This window comes from Neolamprologus multifasciatus, chromosome 3, assembly GCF_963576455.1.
Source record: "Neolamprologus multifasciatus chromosome 3, fNeoMul1.2, whole genome shotgun sequence".
Classification (NCBI taxonomy): domain Eukaryota; kingdom Metazoa; phylum Chordata; class Actinopteri; order Cichliformes; family Cichlidae; genus Neolamprologus; species Neolamprologus multifasciatus.
Window position 1 is genome coordinate 13,490,675 of NC_140441.1, and position 24,283 is coordinate 13,514,957.

The 24,283-nt window shown below is 42.1% G+C and overlaps 1 protein-coding gene across 1 annotated transcript; it reads left to right on the forward strand.

Moving 5' to 3' along the window:
- Nucleotides 1-789: 789 nt before the first annotated feature.
- On the forward strand, nt 790-24,280 carry ppp1r14bb (protein phosphatase 1, regulatory (inhibitor) subunit 14Bb). Its single transcript, XM_085146985.1, has 4 exons — nt 790-1,450; nt 21,051-21,134; nt 21,223-21,255; nt 21,372-24,280. Exons 1-4 carry the CDS (start codon nt 1,250-1,252, stop codon nt 21,438-21,440), a joined length of 387 nt encoding a protein of 128 aa, XP_085003111.1. The 5' UTR covers nt 790-1,249; the 3' UTR covers nt 21,441-24,280.
- The last annotated feature ends 3 nt before the right edge of the window (nt 24,281-24,283 follow it).

The window sequence follows — 24,283 nt, forward strand, 5'->3', positions numbered from 1 at the left end:
AGCAGCCTAGTCAGGGTGTAGGGTTCCCTGCTGTTACGGCACAATGGGCACACTGTGACGAAATCTGACTGCACTGCGTTCCTATTTGTGGATCACATTCACCAAGTTGATCAGAGACGAAGTTAAATTTCAAAAGCAAAGAAGAAGATCCAGCTGCGTTTTGCCCATGGCACTGATTGCACTCTTGCAAGGGGGAGAAAGTACATTTTGCAAACATGGGATACAATTATAATTTGTGTGTTGTGAAATGAAAGCTTCTTATTTTCACAAAGAGTGAGGTGTAGGTGTGAAAATGTACCCATATAGCCTAGATTTCACAGATTCTAGAGGAGATATTCTAACAGTTGTGAAGAAACTGAAAAAGGAAGTGTTTGAAGGAAAAAATACATTTGTGTGAATGTTTTTTGTATTGGCATATCAGTATATACCCTACTGAGAATGCACACAATGACGGAGAACAGGCGATTTAAAAAAGGGCAAACAGGTTGTCAAAAGGCTGTGGGAAAAATCTTAACAGATCACGTGGGTAAATAACATAAGTCTTTGAAGTTGTGAGGAACACTTATACGGGCATTTTGAAGCGATTTAATAAAAGGAATGTGGACTCCGGGGGATGGGTGGTCACGTGGTAAAGTTGGGAAATATATTTTAAAAGGGAAATAAATAAAGTTTAAAAAGTTGGCTGCTTTTGAAAGTAGTTGGTAATTAACGTCTCTTTTCTTTATCCGCTTTTTTTGTTTTTTTCCCCTGGTACGTCGGATGCGCTCGAGTCCGGTCAGAGAGCGCGCACGCACTCCTCGTGGGGACAGAGAGAAAGAGAGATAGAGGGGGAGAGAGAGAGAGACGTGTGATTTCTCTTTGTACTGAATGAAGAGTTGAGGCCGGCTCTGCTTCTTCTGCCGTCTCTTTTTATATAAGCAGAGTTTGCATGCTGTAAATAGCCCAGTAAGCCGGTTAGCCTTTATGTTTCTCCGTGGCCGTCGGTCCCCTTTGTGTGGTGGAAGCGAGCAGCCGCTGCGAATGTCCCTTTGAGCGATTTTTGACAACAAAAGCATCAGGTCCATCGTCCGTCCTTCTTCTTCTTCGGGGGATTTTTTTCCAAGTCACAAATTCACCAGCCGGGATTTTTCGTTGCGGAAAAGCGCAACGAAAAAACGTCCACAGACCGTTTTCTGCCTTCTTTCTGTCGCTCACTTCACACTTCTGTAGCTCCGGGGGCATTTTTTTCTCTTTCCCATACCAAGCGACAATGGCAGCTGTAACAAGCCCGGAGACGAGCCCTCAACCCCGGGTATATTTCCAGACGCCGGCCGGTACCACGGAGGAGCCGGAGACACCAGTTCGGAAGCAGGGACGCGTTACCGTCAAATACGACCGCAAAGAGCTGAGGAAGAGACTGAACCTGGAGGAGTGGATTATCGACCAGCTAACGGACCTCTACGACTGTGAGGTAAAGACCCCAAACAATAACCGGCCTCCAAAACCGATCGAAGGTATTGATCAGGCGGCTCTGTTAAGTAATAGGGCTCCGCGGTGTAGCGTAACGGGGGGAAGTCTGTGTGTCTGTCTAATCTAGAGGCAAACTGTTGATAAAGAAACATTAACGGGCCCTTTGTCGGTGCTTTTGGCCTAGCTCCGCTTGTTCTATAGCCCAGAGTATCAGGGACACATGCATGTGGATCAGTATGTAAAATAAGGAAGAGCCTCGCAGATTAATGTCACATTTATTAAATCATCCACACGAGCAACCATGTGGACAAACTTCATGTCCTCACCCACATGTAGGGCTATAAGTAGCACATGTACTTTTATAGCCTCGTCGCGAAATCGACGGCCGCTGCTCTTTGTTCTGATTGGCTGGAGCGGATTTAAAGCACACCTGTGAATTAATTTAATCCGCTATAAATGTCCGACCGGAAGTAGCACCAATTCAACTATTTCATCCCTTTGGTGTGAAATACACTGTGTAGCTGCTTTTTGGGGACAGTTTTACTTTGAATAAATAAAAGCCACCAGTTTATAAGAATAAAACAGAGGGAAAACTTATTTTTGACCAGCAGTCTCTGGTTTTTATCCACCCAATTTTATTGTCATTCAGACAATAAAGTTTATTTTGTCCTTCAACTTTTAAGTAAGGCAAAACGAGTTTGATCAGGCACGAATAGTGATGGTAAACCAGAGACAGATGAGATGAAAATGTCTAGTTGGTCAAATATCCCATCATGGAGGACCATTTTAATGATTTCCCTGGCCTTAGCGATGCCTGAGTGTAACCATGTATATATCAAACCTGCGGTCATGGTGTCACATGGAGAGTTATAATGTAACTTAGCGGCAGCTGTGGTGTAGCTCTTGGCGGCAGTAGTTGGTAAGCTCATGTCAACTCACTGAGCTGACATTGACCCACATTCTATTCCTGGCGTGAGGAATACTGGGACTTAACAGGTTTGCAGAATTCCTAGTAGTAGCTAGCAAGAGGATGGGTAAGAGGTGTAGTAAGCGGATTCAGAAGTTTCCTTCCAGACTTTTTTAAACCAGGAAAAACTGGTTCTTTTTATAGTTTGTCTTACTGAAGCTTCTCCACCATTGCATAATGTCGCTGTAATGGTTGTTTAGCCGTTAACACTCAAGTGAGCGAAAGGCGTCTGGCTGTTTACAACTGGAAGCCAAAAATCAATTCTTCTGGGAATTCATAACTCTAAATAGATATTATACTAAGCCCCAGTTAACCATGAAGATAAATGCACTCAGGGAAAGCCATAAATAGACGAGTCTGTTATTCATTTGATGTCAGAAAACCAGATAGTCCAGCACACCTTTGTTTCCACTACATTATCTCATCCTGTTAACAGAGGATCTCTCATGATGCACACTGTGGCCGGGATATCCTGACACTACAAAGTTACCAAAGCCCACTGAGGTGATTAACGGACCTAGACTGGATTTTAAAATCAATTTGCTTTGATTGTCTGCCAATAACGGATTAATATGTTATGCGTAGTCCTCGCAGAGTCCAAAAAGTCTGAACAAATGAGCTCAGGGGTAAAGCTTTTCAGCACTTTGGTCTAGTGTTACTTCTATAATTAAAACAAAGTGTTTTTTGTGGCTTAGAATCGCCTTAATTTTTAATCCATTATTTGGCCGCTATTACGTGGATCACTGCGACCGATACCCAGACAGTCTGTTCAAAGTTAGTAACACCTATTTGTCTTTCTGTGATTCACTCCTTCATTCGCTTATCCCAGTCCATCTTTCATCCCCTAATCCGCTCAGTCATGCATGTTTTAATGCTCTGATTATTCACAGTTAGTCTGCTTTTCAGCTGTAAATGGGGTCCAAAAAAAATACACAAATGGATGCACACTGACTTTATCTGTTGTTGTTCATAGTAAAACCTGAGCCCGGTGGAGATTTATTATGCTCAGGTCACAGGCAGATCGTGTTACAGTCACGTAAATGGGACATAAATGATTTAGTTCACATTTCTGGACGCGCATCCATCGTTCGTCTCTAATGACGATGCTTATTTTTGGCTTTCGTCCACTGAATTCCTCTCTTTTCATTGTCCTAATCGAGTCCCTGTCTAGGCTGTTAGACAACAAAGAGATTAATTTACAGTCGGTTCACTGATGGAAACACATTGGGCTCATTTAGACGGGGAGATGTGAAGCACGTGCTGCTAAGCAGTGTAACTGGAGAGGCAGCTTTAGCCGGTCAGGGAGCAGAGCGGACACGGGGAGAACCCTCTTCACTGACAAAGGCAGGGAGCATGCTTGGGATTTTCTCCTTTTACCCTAACCTCGCTGTGCCTCCTATTTCCTATAATCCGCATTTTGCCTTTCACCCATCATTACGTCCTATCAATCAACCTCCCCTCTCCTCCTCCTCCTTTTTATTTATGCCCATTTCGACTTTTAATAAAACAGCGTGGAGTTTGTTCAGCAGGGAATTCATTATGAGCTATTTTTCCATTAACATAATCCCTTTAAACATGCTACAAGCAATCAGCCAGTCATTGCTGCCAGCCAGTCTGTCAGATATTCATCCAGCCGCTTAGTCGGCCTATCAGTTAAAGTTGCTATGGGTAATAGAGAGGAGCTGAGCCTTAGTATGATTCCATGGCAACAAGCCTTGTTAAATGTTTATGTTGGTTAACCACACTGTGGAAAAAGGGGCGCTCGTTTAGTCAAATTAAATCCCGTAAAAAGAAAAGTCTGTGTTTTTCATTCTTGCATGATATTCACAGGGCTTTGGTGAATACCTGCAGCCGATGTTAATGTGGCATTTGCTTTGCCCAAGAAGCACTCCCTGGTTTTGTTACCCAATAGCGCAGTCCCTCCCAAACATGGCTACTTATACACATTTTTGCATTTGCAAGCGGCTACAGAAAAAGACTGTGACGTCATCTGTTTTAATCAGACTGAAGCTATAAGGACAGCATTCGCACATCTTTACTTTCTTTAATTGAAAATGAAATAATGAAACAAGTGACTATTTCCCCGCCAGTGGGGTTATAAATTAACCACGTGATTCTGTGTTTGGGGATTTTTGCTTGACCAAACTTTGACTGTTTGCTGTTGATTACTAGACTAGGAAGAGACGCCAGTATGTGGCCAACGTCTCTGGGAGGTGTGGCATATGCTAATGTTACGCTGCTCAGCTGCTGCTTTAAGACGCTCGTATTTTATTGGCACGCGCAGCCTTCCAAAGGCAGGACCATCTGTTTGATACTAGTTCGATTTGCAGCTGTTTTTGACGTTGATCTTTTATTACGCATGTTCTGGATGTTGTGTTCGCTTAGTTGTAATGAGCCCCAGTTGCATTTTGTGTGCTTATCTTCAATTATCTCCTGCCTTCTTGTCCAAGTCGCTTTTAGAAAAGACATTTTTAATCTCAAGGAGATTTTTTTCCAAGATAAATAAATGATGATATAGAAAAATAGTTACATTATCAGCTTTTACATGTGCTACTTTGACAGCAGTCACCTGTTTTTACTGTAACTGCCGAGCTATAAATATGTGTTGCTAAGAAATTTGCTCTGTAATATTTAAACCTTCATACATGCTTACCAATCGAGCAGTTAACATTTGCTAATATAGCGTGGCCACCTAGAAAAGCAGATTAATAAAACGTCGAAGGGGTTAGGGTTACTTTGTAAACATTTCAACTTTATTGTTACTTTTTCTAACTGGGAAAAAATGGAGCTAATTGGTCCGCCAATGATTGATAGCACACACCGGTGGTGATGCTATGGTCTGCCAGTAAAAGACACCAATTGCAGCTTTTTTAATAATGATAATAATAATAATAAATAAAATTCATATCTGGTTTATTTGTAGTTGATTTAAATTTAACCAGCTAGTTTCGTGGTTGATTAGCAGATGTTTGAAGAGGAAACACGGCTGTCTTTTCCACTTGTGCGCTACTGCTAAAATTTCATCTAATTCCTAATAAAATAAAAATATTATGGGTGAACGTGTGCACATCTTTAACACTTATTAGAGAGCAGTGGACTATATTAATGTCAGTGACACTGGTTGATCATTGTATATGCCTCAACCCAACTAAAACAACTATGGAGTAATGTGTGTTGGTGCGTGGAGTACTGAAAAAAGCTACCTAGGCCCAAAACAAGACAGAACTTGAAAAATTCAATATTTTGTAATCAGACAAACGTAGAACAGAGCACTGAAAGTGCATTAAAGTTAGAAGAAAAATATAAACAGCTGGCTAAGACTAATGGTTAAAGAAGTCTGGCTAACATTAACTGAAACACAACAATTTAAAGCATCATGCAGGTTAAAGTCAGTTAAACTTCTCTGGATAATATCAGATTCAGTTGATAAAGCGGACCTAGAGGCCATGTGGTAAGAGCTATGATGATATGTCCAAAGCGGGGGAAAGGGTGGGAACAGCTGCAACAGTGCCTCCAAATCCCATAACACCCCCGTCACACAGTTTATATTTTAAACTGTGGCAGTCTGAAAGTACAAACCCTTCACTGGCAGTAAAAGTTAGGGTGTTACGGGGCACACGATACAGTCGAGGAGTGTTTCTTCAAACGTTGGTGGTTTTAAACATGGTCTACACTTTCTCAGTTGTTACAGAGTCTTTACTCTATTAATGGCTTTGTGTATATAGTGCTAAGTGAGTTTGAGCGTACTCCGGGGAAAAGAAAAGAGTGGGAACACCAAGAAGGTCCACAGCCCCGCTTTTAGTAAAATAATCAAATTTCACTCCAGCCTTGCTATCATTTCCATGGTAACTGGCCTATTAACATTTTATTTGTCAATAAAGACTCATTTTCTCTCCTTTTGCGGCATTATCCCTTTAAATCACAGCATGGCTGACCAGTCGCTACATGGTTAACACTGGAGCGAGTGGGCGGACCAACCCCCAAACTGCAGGGTCCTACGTGGCTGGCCACACAGATACAAACACACACTCACACACACACACAAATACAGATGGGAATACTAGCGGGAACAGAGGCAGGATTGGTGAGCAGGAATGTAATAAACGGGGGAAGAGAAGGGGAAAAAAAGTAGAGGGGATGGCAAACGGAGAAGGAAAATGTAGTAGGAGTGGGCAGGGAAGCTGGAGAATGAGAAAGTGCTTTTGGAACATGTATCCACTGCTACTGCATGATGTATACACTTACAAAAAGCAATGGTTTGTAGTCTCACTGCAGTTTAGATGGGTTTGTCAGGCACTAAAACAGCAGTGCCTGCACTCACTCCAAATTAAAAGTGCTGGGAAGCAGGAAAATGAGTTTATGTAAGTCCTAAGGTAATGCTTATGAATCAGAGAGGAGGGTTCTGAGTTTTTATATTCTGCTTTTATGTTTATTATTGCTTATACTGCACAGCCCAGGGCCACATTTATCACTTCTATCAAGTGATGTGAGCGAGTGGAGCATACACACCCTTTAAAAGCATCTGGTTTTAGTTTGTCGCTTGTAAGCCTATTAGCTGACTACCAGTCAACCTGCTCAGTCCTTAAATCTGACTCGTTGTTTAGACAAGTACATTATCAGTTAAATGCCAAAGAAGATATCAGATGAAAATAATTTTGAAGTCATGCTCGAGCATGCCGTTTTTCTAGATCAGTCTGATGAAATGTAACATTAGGCAAATTTTCCAGATTTGCCTCTGCTTGCAAACAACATGTAGATTATGTGTTGTGGTGCACGCTAGAAAAAGAGCGCATCCCTTTAATTAAAAGGGATGCATGCAAAAAATATTAAAGTGTTCCAGTTCCATGCGTTCAAGGTAATGACTCTGTGTAAACTGTAAAGCGAAAATACTCGGAAATAAACAAGTCACATGTGACTCTCTTCACATAAAAGTGAACAACAAAAGAGGAAATGCTAACAGCTGACACTTAACTCACAACAATAGTTTCAGTTCTTCTTGTTTCCCTTTTTCTTTAAATAGGCAAAGTCAAAGTTGAAATGCATTTACATGAAAAGAAATCACACTTTCTGAAATACAGGAAACACTGGTGTTTGTGTGCCCTTCAAAATAAAAGTACATCTAAAATTTTAATATGGATGTACAGACATTTAAATAACCTCGTGCTTTATTGAGCACAGAAATTGTATATATTGTAACACAAATACATATTATTAACTATATTTTCTTTGTTTATTATTTCCTTATTTTGTTAGCTAATTTTCACTTTGAGCGTGTTGTGGTCTCGAACGTGAAAAAAAAGTGAGAAGTGAAGGTTTGAGTTAGTTCCAGAAATACACAAAAAAGTGTGTGTGTGTGCCCGTGCATGCGCCTGTGTGTGTGAGTGTGTGCAGGAGAACACTTGTCAGGGAAAGCCAACCTCTTTTATAGCTTTTCCAGTCACGGATTAATTCGGCCTCCTTGACTGACTTCCGACTGTAAAAGGAAACGCACACGTGCACACAAACACACCCAAAGAGTAGCATCAAACATTTTCTTACACTTTTAACTTTAAGGCTTGAATACCAATCAGCATTACCCTGTTTCACTCTGTGCAAGAGAGTGACTACAAAGAGTGGTTGTTACACAGCATGAATGAAAGACTCCACTGTGTCTTTGTGCCCACTCTCCCATACCAGTGCTCACGTGCACACACATCTGCACAGAGACGGACATACACGCATCTACTTATACGTCACACCTGGTTCTACATGTTGAGGAGACTCTGCTTTTCCTAGCGGATATGAGGTGAGTCAGCGTGTGCCGTAGCCTGACCCACTGACTGACTGTGTGGATGTTTTTAAAACAGCAAAGGAACAAATCAGCAAAGTTGGAGAGGTGGAAGAATGCAAAGAATATTGTGAGTGAGGGAGATTAAACGTGTGTTTTGGTTAGTGGGTGAGTAAGGTCGGAAGGAAGTTGAGAAAACCAAACGAGGCGTGGATGAAGGAGGAGAGGAATGGAGGAAAAAGAACAAGGGATGTGAGTCATTTAGAGGAATGTTTATATGTTGTCACAGGAAGTGTGAGACAAACCACCACTTTCCCTTTAAAGAAAAAAAAACCCTGTTTATCTCAGTTTCTCAAAACAAATTGGGTCTTATAAGAATTGTGTGTGTGTGTAACTCTGACTGTATTTGTGTAATAGATGTAAAGTATAGTTTTTGTTATCAAGAATGTCCTTTGAATGTTATCTGCTTGTCTTCTCAGTGTCTCTGAGGTTCAGGTGAGAGTTGAGTTATCACAGTTAACTCAGGACTGTAACAACAGTGTGACTAAGAAAACTAAATACTGTTGAAGTTACAGCGACTTTAGTGCCCACGCTTCTAAGCGACATCTTTTTTTCTTCAGCACTCACGTTGCCATCGTTGTTCGCCCTACTAAGAGAACCTATTATGTGTGTTTCCAGTTCGGTATTTTTGTTCTTGTGGGATTTTACAGTTCAAAATCATCTTGAATGATCTCATACTGAGCCTTGATGCAGTTCCTGCGTTCATCCACTGTGTGAAACGAGCTGTTTCGGCTCCCTTCCCCCTCCCTCTGAACTTTCTTATGATTTGTGACACTTGCCAACAGAAGGTTTGAACAGCATGTAGGTGGAGCACTCACTGACATCATCCAGAGAAAAGAGGAGAAAAAACTGTCTAAAATGCAGTGATTAGAGTAGCCTAAACATTTGGATCGCAGGGATTATTTGCACATGCCTCATTTCTTAAAACTTTGTCCATGTTTAAACTGTATTAGGGTAAATATGAAGGAAAGGGGAAGCACAGTAGCTCCCTTTTAGATACAAACTTCAAAGAATATCTTTACCATGTAATTTAATCAGTATGCCAAAGATTTCTAAGCATCTTGTTAGCACGTGTCAGCTAGAGTAGCCTCCGCATACTGACTAACACCTCTTCAACATTTAAGCATAGGTAATATAGGTTGGATTTTACCAACCAGTTGCTTGTTTATTGTCGTGAAACAACATAAAAAGATGTAAGATCGTTTTCCATGAACGTCTTTGTGCTATACAAGTGATCGTGTTTCAGATTGTATTTAATAGGCATATCTAAATAGGCTACTCAAGCAGTTAACGTCTTAATAATGAAGCACACGATCTCAAGTGTGCAGTATCAGACACTTTGCTCCTATTGGTCCTTACTAAACTGCTGCTTGCACTTATAGCCTCTTAAGTCTGTAGCTGTTTTGTGAAAGCTCTTGCACCCTTGAGGAGGCTTTTTTTTAAAGTGAGCATAATGGTGATGGTGCACAGACCTCTGTTATTGCTGTATGTGGCTCCAGAGTGTTGTTTTTACAATAGTGCCTTTTTATTTTTTTTGCGGGGGTGATGTGCATTTATTGGCCTCCGCGCTGAAACTGTATTAAAACAATGGCAGACACTGCTCTAACATTTAACAGCAGGGGCTGGGCCTTGCATTGGATGATTTGTTTGGAGCCGGAAATCTCATGAGGTTTCTCCGTGCACAGGTTGAGTGAGGTAACGCAGATCCACTCTGGAGGGTTTTTTAATCCCGGGAGGTGCATTAGAGCAGACGCCTTTTGAGCTGTTGTTTGGCTGCGCAGAAGAAGCTTTATTATTCACCGTCGCTGACTGTGTATGTGCATAATGTGCATGCACGTGCCTGTTTCATGCCAGCATCCGACTGTGCAGGAGCGCTCCATGTGTGAGGCTTGGGCTTGTGGTTGCACCGTGTCGACATTACCTGACACCTCCTGACCTGTTGTCAGTCTCAGACAGGCGGCTACTGATTTCTGCCAAGGTCAGACCGCAGGTGTCATCCTGGCTTCCTCTGTGATGTCACCGCTGTGAAACTCGAACACTTGCGATAATCTGGAGGACAGGTCTGTGACGAGATGGGCTCTGCTTCGGATGTCTTTGGGAACGAATGAAGGAAAGATGTGCGCTCGGATGGACAGACAGGGAAAACAGAGAGATGGTGTTATCAGTCATTTCTGTTACATTATTATAATGGCAAAATTCAAATGCACATATTGGTGTTTCTGTAGTATATTACCTTAGTGTGTGCTTTTTGTTGGAGTTTGCTTCAACAGGAAGGAACAACAAACCATATTTGGTCAGTGTGTTTACAAGTTGCTTATTAACCAGGAAGGGAGACGGCCATATTTGGTTGGATTCCTTTGATGCTCATAGATCATTATTCAGTGCTCACCTGTTTGGGTTATTCATTCTAACATCTGACATGCAACAACAGTTAAAAGTAGTAGAAGAACAAATACACGTAGTGACTTATGTCACCTGTCTGTGACATTATTAACCCTTTAAAACCGGTCAGAGCGGCACGCTCTGTTTTGCGTAACTATTTTTAAATCCCGGTAGCTCTGCAACCACGTGAGCTAGCGCAATAAATTTTTTTGCATATGAAACCGGAGGAGTTGTACTTACATCTTATGCCATCAGCTTGTCCTCGGTCACAGTTTCCTTCCACATATAGCTTTGCAAAAACTGCATAAAAAGCGCTTGCAGCAACAAACACATAATATTCCAGAAACACGCTTTGCCGATCCGATCAGCTGTTCATAACACTTCCTACCTTGGATTAGACATCAGCGGAACTATCGCATGTCCGCCATGACCTGCCCGAAACCGGAAGTGATGTCATTTTCGCGGAAATTTAGTTTTTTACCGTCCGGGCCTCAATGAGCCTATACTGGTGTTTTTAAAAGTTATGTTTGACTTCGACTTTCTGTGTCGTTTCTGGGATGCTTAGGACTCATATTGCACTGCTGGAAATAGTTTATTTTGATGCATATGCTGCTTTTTTGCAAATTTGCACTATAATATTTATTTTCGTTTTTCCTGCAGTATATAAAAATTGGTGTATTTCAAAAATAAAACTACGAAGACACTCAAAATAAATTTCCTGTGGTGGGAAACTATTTTGTGCAACTTTTTTGTATTTACAGTTTTGAGGGATAAGCCTCTTAAATTTCTCTAACTAGAAATATATGTTAAAAAAACAAAAGCGATTTTCAATTTTTTTGTAGTTTATTGCACTTTTTTGCAATTTATGTAATCACTATGCACTTAATTCATACATATTATTAAAATCTAGGCTGTAATGGTTGTATTGATGTATAGCAACTTGAAATGCTCCCAGAAATGGCACTACAGCATGTAAAAATATAATATAAGCTCTGGCGGACTTGGTTCTATGGTAGGTCTTAAAGGGTTAAACCCAGAATAGAAACAAGCTCCTTTTGAGGCGACAGAGTAAAAGTTTGCTTGGTTGATGTTGCTTTCTGTACGTTCTGAAACTGATATGGTCAGAGTAACACAATCTTGACATGACAATCTGGAGACAAACATTGTGTGTTTCACTCGGTAAGCAAAAGCGTCTTTCAAGCTGCTGACTAAAGGGCATCAGGCTGTGCAGCGGACAGTCAGAGCGACAGCTTTGGCGTCTGCCTCTTACTCATTCTTTCCTCTAATGTTTCATCTTTAGTGCGTCTCTGGTTATTACAGTCACTCAGGATGCATAAGACAATAAGACAAAAGTGGAGATACAGCTCCTAGTTTTTGCAGTTTCAGTCTGTTTGTTTTTGGTTCTGCTGCGATAATCTGTTGGAATCGCCTGCGTTGTGAGTTTTTCTCCTGTATCTGATTGAATATGGAAATGAACCAAAGCATTAGCTGATTAGATTACCCACTCTGTTGGCAGCGTTTGAGAGGTCAGAGACTCTGATGATTGATCTGCATAAAAGAATAATAACGTACCGCAGCTCACTTTGATATCCATATGGATTATATCTCAATATTGGGGCAATGAATCGAGAGGCTTTGCGGATAAACACAGCAGCTCGTGAGCAAAAGTGAATTAAAACTGCAGAAGAGGGGCGGATATTTAAATTGGACCTCCGTGACTTTGAAGCGTACTCATTGTGCTACAAACTAAAACAAAAAAAAGAACAAGTTACTCAGTGAATGACATGGCAAATGAGCAAGTAAATTCAAAGCCCTTTAGTTTTGTTAGTAGTACTTGCCAACAGTGACATAATGATAATCTGCTGTAATCCTTGTTTGTATGCATTCGTATTTTAATCTGCGCATAATCTCCTCTTTTAGCCCCGTCGTTGTGGTAGTGACTCTTTCGCCTGGTTGAAGAGTTGTGTGTATTTTTGTTTGACACTTGTACGCACACACAGAGCAGAGACTCTCCTAGTATCCACGGGTTTATAGGGGACCGTGCTCAGTGCAGCAGAGATGTGGGCACTTGAGTTTTCGGTTCCCTTACTTCTGATGAAGGATTTAGTAATTAGTCAAAGCTGAAGAGGAGAGATGGATGATCTTTGTGTGTTGTGACCGAGAGAAGCTGCGTGAAAATTGCATTTGAAAGTTGAAAGGTTATTTATGAACTTTCTGTCATTCCCAAACTGTCAGCTTTCTCATATTTTCTTTTTTTTTTAAACTTCTACCTAGCTGACAGATGAAGCTTAAATTTGCATAATTTTTTAACACCGCAAGTAACACTTCCTTCATGATAGTAATGCTGATTTGACAGTTGGTCAATCAGCCTCTTTTGCATGCTATCGGTAACATTATACTGCCTAACCAGAGTCCGTGCACTGCACTTACTGTGATGTTTTTTATTTTTAGGCAACGTTAATGTTTCTGTAGCTTTAGATATAACGACGGTAGCACAAAGCAATCATGGGTAACCTACTGTGACAGCATTGAGTCGTGTGTTACTCTGCGATTCCTACTCCTATATCGAAAAGGCACTTAAACACTTGATGTATTAGTGTGAGCAGATTCATGAAGAATCCACAGGTTAAATCACTCCTGATGCACTGCGTTAAGCAGATGAGCATTGATGTAATTGTTTGGGTTTTTTCTTTAATGTTATTATACAAGAGGTTTGATTTGTAAGGCAGTAGATCTAAACGGCAGCGACAAACTGTGCCCTCGTGTAGTCGTTCGAAAGGGTTACACGGCAGCATAGTTACCAATACAAGTCTACCCGGGGCTGGTTGTGACCCAGAGGGTGCAGCAGACTGTCTCCCTGGAAAAACCGCAACACAGACGTGTTCAGTCAACACACAGAAACCACTGAACCGTTTCAGTCAGGCCAAACAAGCTGACGGGGGAATCATTCAACCGAACAGCGATCAGACATGACTGTGGGCAGCTTTTGGGGGGTCAGGTTTGGATGACCTTCTGCACATTCACTGTACAAATAGATTTTTTTGTGTGTGTGCGTGTGTGTTTAGTCTAAAATGAGAGCTTTACAGTTGAACCAAAGGTTGGCTGGGTGTTAGTTTTGACACGCTGTCACATCCGCTAGTCTAATTATGATAGTGGACAAAAATACAGATTAGTTTGCAGGTATGTTACAAGCGACGATATACAGGAAAATATTCCTTATGTGAAAGCTAAATGGTACGATCCACGTTTTATAGCCATTCCCTTCCCGCTCTTTATTCCATACTACAATATCTGTCTGTCTTTCTGTTAATGCTACCTCTGTTACCTAATTGCAGTTACAGTGAAAACTGCTGTGCCGAAGTCCTAATTATAGCGATGAATGTTTCTTGGCTTCATGTGAATATTTGTTCTGTGCACTCGGAGCCCGTTTGGTTTGGCTTCCTCCTGCAAAAAAAATCTGAAACAACCCACACAGCACCGGGACTCACATTTGCATGCCCACATCTCTACCACCAGACTCTGGAGGCTCTGCTTCTTTTTACTTTGCATGACAGATCCGTTTGCATTTTATCTGTAGTGAGATAGCAGGAAAAGGCTGACAGGGCTGCAGAGTTAAAGCAGATGGAGGCGCTGGTAGTGCGTGCTAAATGAGGGCTGCGTGTTGTTTTTAGAGTTTTTATAGAACAGTATCATTAAGAAGCTACATGTGTCCTTGCTTCCTAGAGATGCATGCAGCGAAGCGTTAAAGTTTTGGTTTTTTACATTTATTCTCTTTGTGATACTGTCCTTTATCGGGAGGAGGAAACTGCGCTTCCCTGTTTGCAAACTTCTACGCGGGGCGAGGAAGAGCAAAGCAAACCCGACTGATGAAATAATATAATCTAGTCTGTGTCCTGGCAGGCTAGGTTATAAACAGGCTTCAGTTGATCTGTGCTGCCTGCAGCTCTTTCTTTCTGCTTTTCATATGATTCAAAACAGGACATCATTTTCTTCCTGAGAGGAAGTACATCCAACTGATTAGACCCGCAATAGAGATGAAAATCAGCCACGCACGGGAAAGTGCACAATAACACACACTTTCGAGATCTTAGGCTGGGTTAAGTATTTTGCATCGATTGGGGACTGCTGTGGTTTATAGTTCAGGAGTCATGTGTGAGGCCACACATTCATTACAACAGCCACTCACTACTTAAATTAAGTGGACAGACACAAACAGACTTGTGTTTGTGAGTTTGCCCTCTTTAGTCTAAGGGATACCCAGCATAGAAACTTCCAACAGATATCGCTACACCTTCCCTTACCCCAATATCTCCAAAGGTCACATGCTCAAACAGGAAGTGGTTGGCTGCCTTTGTGGTAAAGAAGAGACCCTCAGATAAAAGCTTTGTGTGTATTTTGGTGCAAGAGTAGTGATCCTAAAAAGGAAGTTGACTATAGTGCTGTTCTTGTTATTGTTAGACCGGGAGATTCCTGATAAGCAAGCATAAGGGTGAGACAGACTCAGATAGTAGGGAGATGGAAAGCAGCAGGCAATGACTGACACAATGCATCCCTAACCACCCCACCCACCCCTTAGTACGCTTGTTGACTCCCTCCTCTCTTTCTCTCATAAGTGGTTTCATGCCCAAAGCAAGATGGCCCAAATGCTACGAACTGGCCTGTTACAAACGCGCCAAGGGTGACTCTCTCTGTGTGAGAGCAGGGCAGGGCGGTGATACCAACTCGAGGGGAAGGGCATCAAAGGAGACGTAAAGATAAACGGACAGCGGGAGACAGTAAGGCAGGAAGCAGGTTGAAGCCCAGTGTTTTTCCGCTCTTCAGATGCTGGCCTCATCCTGTCTGCGTGCGTCTGTTTGTAGTAATCAGATGACCCTAGACAAAATTACCAGATCAGTCACAAGGGTGTCATGAATTACCATCTCAGGACAGCTTCCAGGCAACTTTTTAGCTTGCTTGTTTTCTCTTCTTTTGTAAGTAAGGCTGTGTTAACGCCGGTTGCGGCCTTGTTTCTGAATAGGCCAGTTAGTCATTTTGAAATGGCCAGATCGACACACTGGAATTGTCCGCATTTACTTCCCCATTATCTGCCAGGATAACCTTAAATTCTCCACTTGACGATTTGTCATTTCCCAGGAAACTAATGTTATGCTCTGGGAGCAAAGAGTGTTTTTATCCCTAGTTTCTGTGTTATACTTTCTGTGTTTGATATTCGTTAGACCCCAGTTCTATTGCATATCCTTCCTTGCTTAATCCTGCAGTGTTTGTTTTACACACACACGCCTGCACTTGCATACAATATGAGACTTTGAAGTTGTACTGACTGGTGCATGTGTGGTGCTCTGAGCTGTGGTTGCCTGGCAAAACCCCCTTTCGTAGATCCACAGTTAAATATAATTTAGTAATTAAGCTTCAGTCATTATCCATAACAATGATGGTGTTGAACAATACCGGGTTTCAGCCATTTTACTCCTAGCGCTTCACAATAGACTAAAAGACAAAAGATGACATCACCCATTGTTTTGTGAACTTGCCTGAAGTTTAGCATTGTGGCTGCCACCATTTAGTTTTATTGAAGTTAAAAGTGGATCAGCTAATACTTAAAAGAGTGGCTAGAAAAGGGCATCCATATAATCGACAGTCTTCTATTAACATATAGATACAGTAACCAGAACTAGACCATAGACCTTCAACTACCTGCTATTTAAAGCGACCGCACCCCCAATAATGCAGAACTCGAAGCCTTAATGTGTAATAAACTGGTGAATCATAAAAGCATCCTGTGGTTTTATTGTTAGAGGTGGGAAGCATCAGACACCACATGATACAATATTATCACAAAACTTCAATCACAATCCAATATTATTGTGACTTTTTGTATTTTGCATCTGCTGAGTATAACAAAAACGTATTACAATTTAGCACAGTTGGTATCTGTTTTCTCCAATGAGATAAAGTTATCTCACTTTTTTAGTGCATAATGAGATTGTCAAACATACCAACAAACCTGCCACGAATGTTCCCATAAGACAGTCACGCTATCAGAGAGCAGCTGAATGGGATGAAGTTGACAATTGCACGCAGTCTGTTTCTGATAATAGAGCAATTACTGTGATAAATAATTGAAAATATCATATCTGTTGCTGTTTACATAGAGAGAAATTTACATTTAACAGAAATTCAGGTTTAGCCATTACATGTGTGCTCAGCAATCTTCTTGTTCTGTAGGAATATAACAGTAATACATGCTCCTGATAACCTGGCTGTAAAACATTTGCACATCGGATTCAGTAAAAGCACCTTGCACATCATATCCCACCTATATTTTGCATTTTTTGGCTTTTCAAGCCCAGAGTTTCTGCTTCATCTTCACCAGTTGATCCTGATTAACTAAAGCTGCTCTGTTAGCAGTGCAGATCTGAGGGTATGGATACCATCTCCTCTCATCTTTGACAACCAAAACACACAGTAGCAGTGAAAGCATTTCAGCGGCTGTGCTCTCATCGCCAACACGAGTGCCTGGAACTCATCGCTGTCAGCATTCACACACACGTTTTATACCTGTGTCACCATGCCAAGTCAGGGTAATAGTTTTAATGGAGTGCCACTCTCTTAATGCAAATATACAGTGCGATTTAGTCTGATTTATTATCTTGTGATGGATGCATAAAGTGTGCGTTTGCCAGACAAGTCGCAAAGAAACTGCAGCGGGTGTCATTGTTTACTGCCACGCGGCCTACTTTTCCTACTTCTTCCCTTCCCTCCTTCCTCCATCCCAGCCTCTGTTTTCAACTTCCTTTTTCCGCCTGTCTCTCTTTCCCGTGTCATACGCAGCCAAAAACATTGTTTGTGTGTTTTGTAGCAGAATGGGCTGTTGGCCATCCCCGGTTATTTTTATCCTGGTTTGTTACTGAGGCACTAGAAGAGCAAAAGTGGCTGTCTGTTCTGCCTACGTCTTTACATTTTCAGTGATACACAATCACTCTCTTCTTTGTGGTTTTTCGCTCTCAGTTTGCCCACATCCTATCAAAGGAATCAGTTACTTTATGCATGAAGTTATCACTGGAAAACAAGCCCGTGATAAACATCTACATCGACGTGAAGCTTTCCACGTCGATAAGACATTGACTAGCATCTCCCTTTGCTGCCGTGTCATTATTTCACCAGCTGTATTTCCAGTAGCAATGACGGGCCTTTTTGTTGTTGTAATACAAGGACACTGACCCACTTGTAGTTCGTGTTTATGTACGTTTTTTCCAGTGAGGTAGCCTCATACTGTCACATCTTATTGCGTTGTGAAGGAAGCCTCCAGAAGATCGGCGTCTCTCTCGTTTCACCGCGCGCGACTCATATTCGCGAGCTTGTCAGGAAGAGCGTAATTAAGTTTCAAGAGCCACGTGTTTGCGGTGTTTTCCCCAGTGATGCTGGCGATATGGGTGGCAAGTAGGGGTGTGGCTAAAGGGAGGTCTAGGGTAGCACAGCCCTACTACAGTATATGACGTTAAAGGATATAAATTGAAAGCTATGTTTACGTTTTGAAAACTGGACCCCCCTCATTTGCCTCAAAGTGGTTTGGTCCAAGCCTGCCGTTTCCTAACTCCATTACCACCAGTTGCCCACTATAGTGTTATGGAGCAGTACCTGTCTATGTTTAGGCAGGAGGTCTGACAAAAAATGAAATCATGGTAACTTAATTTCTCAGGTGGATTTTTATTCTGAAATATTTTTTGACTTCCTCTTTAAAAATATCCTGGAAACATCGCTTGTTGAGTTTTGTTGCTGTTGCGTGTTAGTTGTACATCGAATCCGAGTGCATGAACCTGTAGGAGACTTTAGAACAACATGTTAGAGCTGCAGGTATCCACAAGTATTGATGCTCTTCTGAAGGCTCGTCAGAATAAAGCAGGCCCTCCTTCCTTTACCTGCACTCTTCTCTGCTCTGCTTTGTTTATAAACTTCAGTGCTTGTCAATATCTTGTAATCAGCTTTTATTCCACTCTGCATCTTCTGCAGCCAGCAGTAAAAAAAAAAAAACAAACCTCCAGACTAGTTCAGTAAGTCAGTCTGGAGGATTGTTTTGGAAATCCTCCCTCGTGATTCCCCGCTTTCTTTGTGTCTCCTCTCAGAAGCCTGTCTTCCGGCATTTTTCAACATCTCCCTCACTCTCTCTCCCTCCTCGGCTTCTCTCTTTCAGTCTGCTCCAATCAGCTGCTCCCTCGTCTCGATATGCTCCTTAACCTCTTACCTTCCTTCCTCTCGGCGTTCCCTCCCCCCCTCCCCTCTCAAGATTTAACAGCGCCTGTTAAATCTTTTTCCATTAAGCCGTATGAAACATTTATGCTTTTCTCCAGCTCGTTCTTTACGCTCACGAGTGTCTCACACAGATACAGAGTTAACAAAAAGGGAGGAAATAAAAGACTCATTTAGAAGCACATGGGGGCCACATGTTGTGCAGATCAGTCTTTGTGTCAGACCTTTGTGTGTGTATGCGTGTGTGTGTCTGCACTGGTGCTTACAGGATAGCTGCATGCTGGCCTGTGTGTCAGTGTGTGTGCGGTTGTGTTGATCTGCTGACAGTAAGTCTAGCTGTCACCTACAGTCTCTATCTCACACACACAGACTGCTCCAAATTAAATCCTTATACAGCCCCTTTTTACACGCACACGCACACGCACACCTCAGCTCAGACTTCTTAATGCCCTTCCTATAATTCTTTAATCCGTATGTGCAAGGTGTGTGCGAGACGTTGAGCCATTTTCACTGCCAAAAGGAAAACCTACCGCTTTGTTAATGTCCACACAGCATGTTTTGCCTGTCCATGTGTGGTTGTGAGTCTGACTGACTTGTGTGTGTTTTGTGTGATGGGATAAGGGGCAGTCAGGCAGGTGCAGAGACAGCTGGTGTGGGCAACTCTAACCGAGGGGGAGGACGAGAGCGAGGGAGAGATTCCTAGAGAACGACATGAATATAGGGGCAGCAATTGAGCTGCAAAAGAGCTCGGGGGGGGCACAGAGTGTTTGTACGAGTGTGCGTGCGTGTGTTCTTGTCGCCAGCGGTGAAGAGCTTGGCTGGAGCACACTGAGCCAGTGTGTGCGAGCGAGGCAGATGGAGAGACGGGGACTAATAAAGCTTTTTAATAGTGCGACAGATTAATCGGAAGAAAGAATTGATTGGATAAGGAGAAACTGAGACGAAGATGAACTCGCCGCGAACTGCTTGCTTTATCCTGAAGACTAATCCGACGTTAGATGTGAGCCTGATGAAGCTGTGCGATGACTGATTGGCTTCTATTAGATGTATAAATGTGTATTTTAATTTATGTGTCACTTTACTTTAAAGTACAAGTATTCTAAATGTGCAGCTGTAAAAATTCCCAATTCAAAGGAGCAGATTTCCCACTTTCAACTGTTTTTTACATGAATACAACATGGGTGGCCATCAGCAGTTAGCACCCTAGCTTTCAGTAATGAGCTGTCTGTAAATAGTAATTATTCTAAAATAAATGTTTCCAGTTTTGCACAACAGATTTGAAGGAGGACACTTTAAAGACCTGTTAGAAACAGGAACTCGTCTGGATCCTAACTGTGTCTGTAACTGTCTTTCTTCTCAGGTGTTAGCTTTAGGACATGCACGTGTTCGTACTCGATCTCAAACATCCAAGCTATAGATGGATGGATAGCTTCGTTTTGCCCACGTAAACCTGAGAAATGATGGGAAATGAGCTAGCTCGGCCCTCTCCACAGACAATAAAACACTGCCTTTGTGAATCTTGACACAGTGGACACATGAGATGCCAGCTCCTCCTCGCTGTGTTTTTGCTAAACTGAGCTAAATAGCTGGTAGACGAGCACCCCTGTCTCCTCGTGTAACTCGTGGGATGAAAGCCATCTACAAACGTCAGTCCATTCATTTTAATAGTTTTGTGTGGCAAAAAGTAAAATTCCTTCGCACTGGTGTTTCTAGCCCCCAAACAGTATCATGTAACAGCAAATAAGCACAGCTTTTAACCAGATTAATAATTCTTTTATTTTTTTTAGTTTTCCAACCTTGAAAATAAACTATTTTTTCATTCAAGAAGATTAAAAAAAAAATGAAACCTGTCTGTGCTGTTTTTCTTCTCTCTTTGTCTCCTCTGTCTCTCTGCCATGTGCTTTGGGCTGATGGAAGCACGCCGCCCTCTAGTGTCCACAGCCGGACACTCATCAATAACTGTACCACGTCATACAGAGAGAGAAATGCTTACGCTTGCTGGTCTATTTGCAGACAACCACATAATATAAACACAGGCACTAAGAATAGACAGGATGAGGATTTCTTTCCATGTGTTCGTGGAAAGAGGTTCTCTAGTATTTTTATAAGGAAGCCTGGTGGATGTTTGGTCTCTGATGGTGCTCTGCTTCTCTCCTTCTTTTGTTACATGTGCTATAGGAAGAGGCCATCCCTGAGCTGGAGATAGATGTGGATGAACTGCTCGACATGCCCAGTGATGTTGAACGGGCAGCCAGGGTCAAGGTAGGACACACGTGCACACCTGTTTCAGAGCATGAAAGACGGCTGCAAACAGCAGTGTTATTTCATCCTGTTTTTCCCTGTTTTGCAGGATTTGCTGGTTGACTGTTTTAAACCTACTGAGGTAAAACACAGTTCTTCTCATAAACTCCCTCTGCCTCTTCAAGTGAACATTTCTGACGTGCATATTTGTCATTCTGAGTCCCCGCATGTGTTTCTGTCCTCGCCCTCTCCCCGTAGGACTTCGTCTCAGAGCTGCTCGACAAGATCCGAGGGATGCAAAAGCTCTCCACGCCTCAGAAGAAATGATGGCATCCCTCCTCCCTCCATCCTACATATTCCCCTCCACCTCAGCCCTCACCTCTCGTCTTCCTACCACAGCTCACGCTATTTTTTGAAATCTTTTTTGTCTGTTTTCTTCCATTAAAGTTCATGAAATGTTGCAACTTGTTTCTGCTTCTAGTTAGACCCTCTCTCGCTGTTGCCTGGATCCAGCCCCATATGTCGCTTTTCTCTTTTGTTGTCATGTTGTTGGACTTTCTTCATAAAAACCATCAGCCAAGAAGGGGGGAAAAAGACAAATTAAAGAGTGAATTAATTCAAAAGCGACTCATTGGTCTTAATCCAGGCATTCTCCTTCCTCCTCTTTTCCTACTCCTACCCCTCTCTCCACCTTTTTTTTTCTTTTTTGGCTCTGCTACCCGTTCCCATCCAGCTCTACTTCCTCCCCACCCACCCCTACACCATCTTCCATCTGTCTGAGGAGGAAGAGGAGACGAGTCCCCTAATTACTACGAGCAGAGTGACCGAGATCGAGAAGAAGAACGAGAGAGCGCAGATGCCAAAAAGACAGCGGAAGGGTGAACGAGGAGGAGGGTTAGAGGAAGGAAGAAGCCAATCAACTCGCTTCTGTCTCACCGATCTTTACGTTGCTGTTTTTGAGGGTTTTAAAGTTGACCCAGCCGCCCATTATAATTCTTTCCATACTTCCCGGTTCAATTTGAGGGCTTCACTTTAGTTTTTTTTAATTAACTCTTTCGGGGATCAGTACAGTCTTTTGCTAATTATCCCCCTCAATCAGAGGCATTGCTGCAGTGGTGCATTTAGAGACTGTCTTTTTTTTTTTTTTGTGCGTGTGTGCGCATGTGTGTTTGTGTGTTTGAGAAGTCTGCACTATGTCATTTTGAGGGGAAGAAAAATCGGAACCGCAAAGAATAATTTATAGTGTATCTTTAGCACGGCAAAGAGGGAAAATTTGAAGCCTGGAAAGGGTCACCGGCTTGTTTTTGGTGGTCACGGGCTTAAAAACACTGATCTCCTTTGGAAGCAAGTTCTCTTTAGGCTGGATGTCAAAGTAGAAAGTTTCTTTATCCTCAGATGCGTAGAACAGTCACGAGAGGCTCCTCAGAAGCCGCTGCACATACAAACGTATGTCTGTGTCGCTAAATGCTACGTGTGTGTTGCTACATAATGTACAGCAACATTTGTCATAGGAGTGTTTTTGGGCCTGTATATTCTGCTGTTCTGTATGACAGATTAGATTTTTAGTATAGGACTGGTTCCTGTTTCGTTTGGGGGGGGGGGGGGGGGGGGTCTGTTTTTGTTTCCTGGATGCATTTTTTGTCACACGGACACACACTGACAGTCCAACAAGGGGTCCCAAAACAAAGCTGCCTTTTTTAAATCACTGTCCCTAACCCTTCCATCTCATTCTCACAATTTCTCCTTTTTTCTAAACCATTATTAGACTAAACCATTATACTTTTTTGAGGGGGGGCGTTCAGAGCAGCCACATCTCTGACATTTGTCCTCTGCCTGACATGCCAGTGGAATCACCGCTAACATTGTTCAAATCAAAGCATGCATTTTTCTTTCTCTGTCACGCACAAACACACAGCTTCTCGGGGCGGAGGAAGCAGAAACGCATCGGCAAACACAGCTGCCTCTAGCACAGATGTGCACACACACAAACACCTCTGTCAGAGAGAGAGGGAGACGAGGCCATAGTCCACCGCTGCCCCCCTCCAACCTCCCGGTGCAGCTACCGATCCTCTCAGAGAATAAGCCATCTGTTTCTGATCCTGGGCCAATCAGATCAGAGACTGAAGCCCATTGGTTAACAAGACAAGCAGCGAGATTTCGCTGTGGTTCCTGTGACCGATTGCTAACACCTGCAGTGACAGCACACCTTCGCTGTCTGCCTTTTTCTCTGGTAGAGCCAAAAGGCACATGTGTACACACACACAGACACACATCCCCCACCTTTCTCTTTTGCCTTCCCTCATCCCATCATCCCACAGTCACCCTTCTCTCCTCTCTCCCTTTTTCCTTTCTTTTTCATTTTTTGTTTTTTTATAAAGAGATGTTGCCTTAGGTATTATTTATGTTACACAAACCAAATAAACAGGAGACATTTTTCTTTTAAAGGGTAAACTGCTGCCATGTGTGAGCAGACCTGCAGTGTGTGGGGAAAAATCTTGAATCTTCTGTTGGTCCTTATATACACTTTCTTCTTTTTCTGGAAAACAAACTGAGATTCTGTTTTTTGATTTGTTGTTTTTTTAAAAGAAGTGAGTGTTTAATACTTAGGCCTTGATACAGTGATTTTTGTTTAGGTAAAAGATGTTCTTTGCATTTACCATTTGAATACTGCTCTGTTTCTATCGTGATCATGACACTTCTTGTCACCCGGCCTTGGATTAACACGTAGTTGAACAAAAAGAAAAAATCCACTCAGATGCATTTTGGTGCGATTGCTTTTGCCTTCCCTGCTGGGACATTTTTGATCGGTCAGATTTTACCAGGCAAGTCCAATCAGTAGCTGAAATTTGAGTGGATTTTCATTGCTAAATCCAGGTTTGGATTATTATACCTTCGTAGACTGTTATTGACAAGTCTGTTTTGTTTTGTTTTTACTGTTGGGGAAAATTGCAAAAAAACCAATATATATACTGATTATTTTCATTGAGGCTAAATACAAGAGCTAAACCATGCCATTTGGAGGAGTGGTGTTCTTTAGATTTTTTTTTTTAAGACAATGATTAGACCAACAAACCAACCAACAAATGTAGCAATATCAACAACAGGTCTTGTTTTTGCCCAATTTTGTTACACTTTTATGCAACTTTAATAAAAACATGTAAAATGGACAT

Excerpts from the sequence above, each read along its gene's own strand:
- ppp1r14bb (XM_085146985.1), top strand. The coding sequence starts at position 1,250 with ATGGCAGCTGTAACAAGCCCGGAGACGAGCCCTCAACCCCGGGTATAT. Across the intron at positions 21,135-21,222 it reads AACGGGCAGCCAGGGTCAAG|GATTTGCTGGTTGACTGTTT; the intron begins GTAGGACACACG and ends CCTGTTTTGCAG. Across the intron at positions 21,256-21,371 it reads ACTGTTTTAAACCTACTGAG|GACTTCGTCTCAGAGCTGCT; the intron begins GTAAAACACAGT and ends CTCTCCCCGTAG.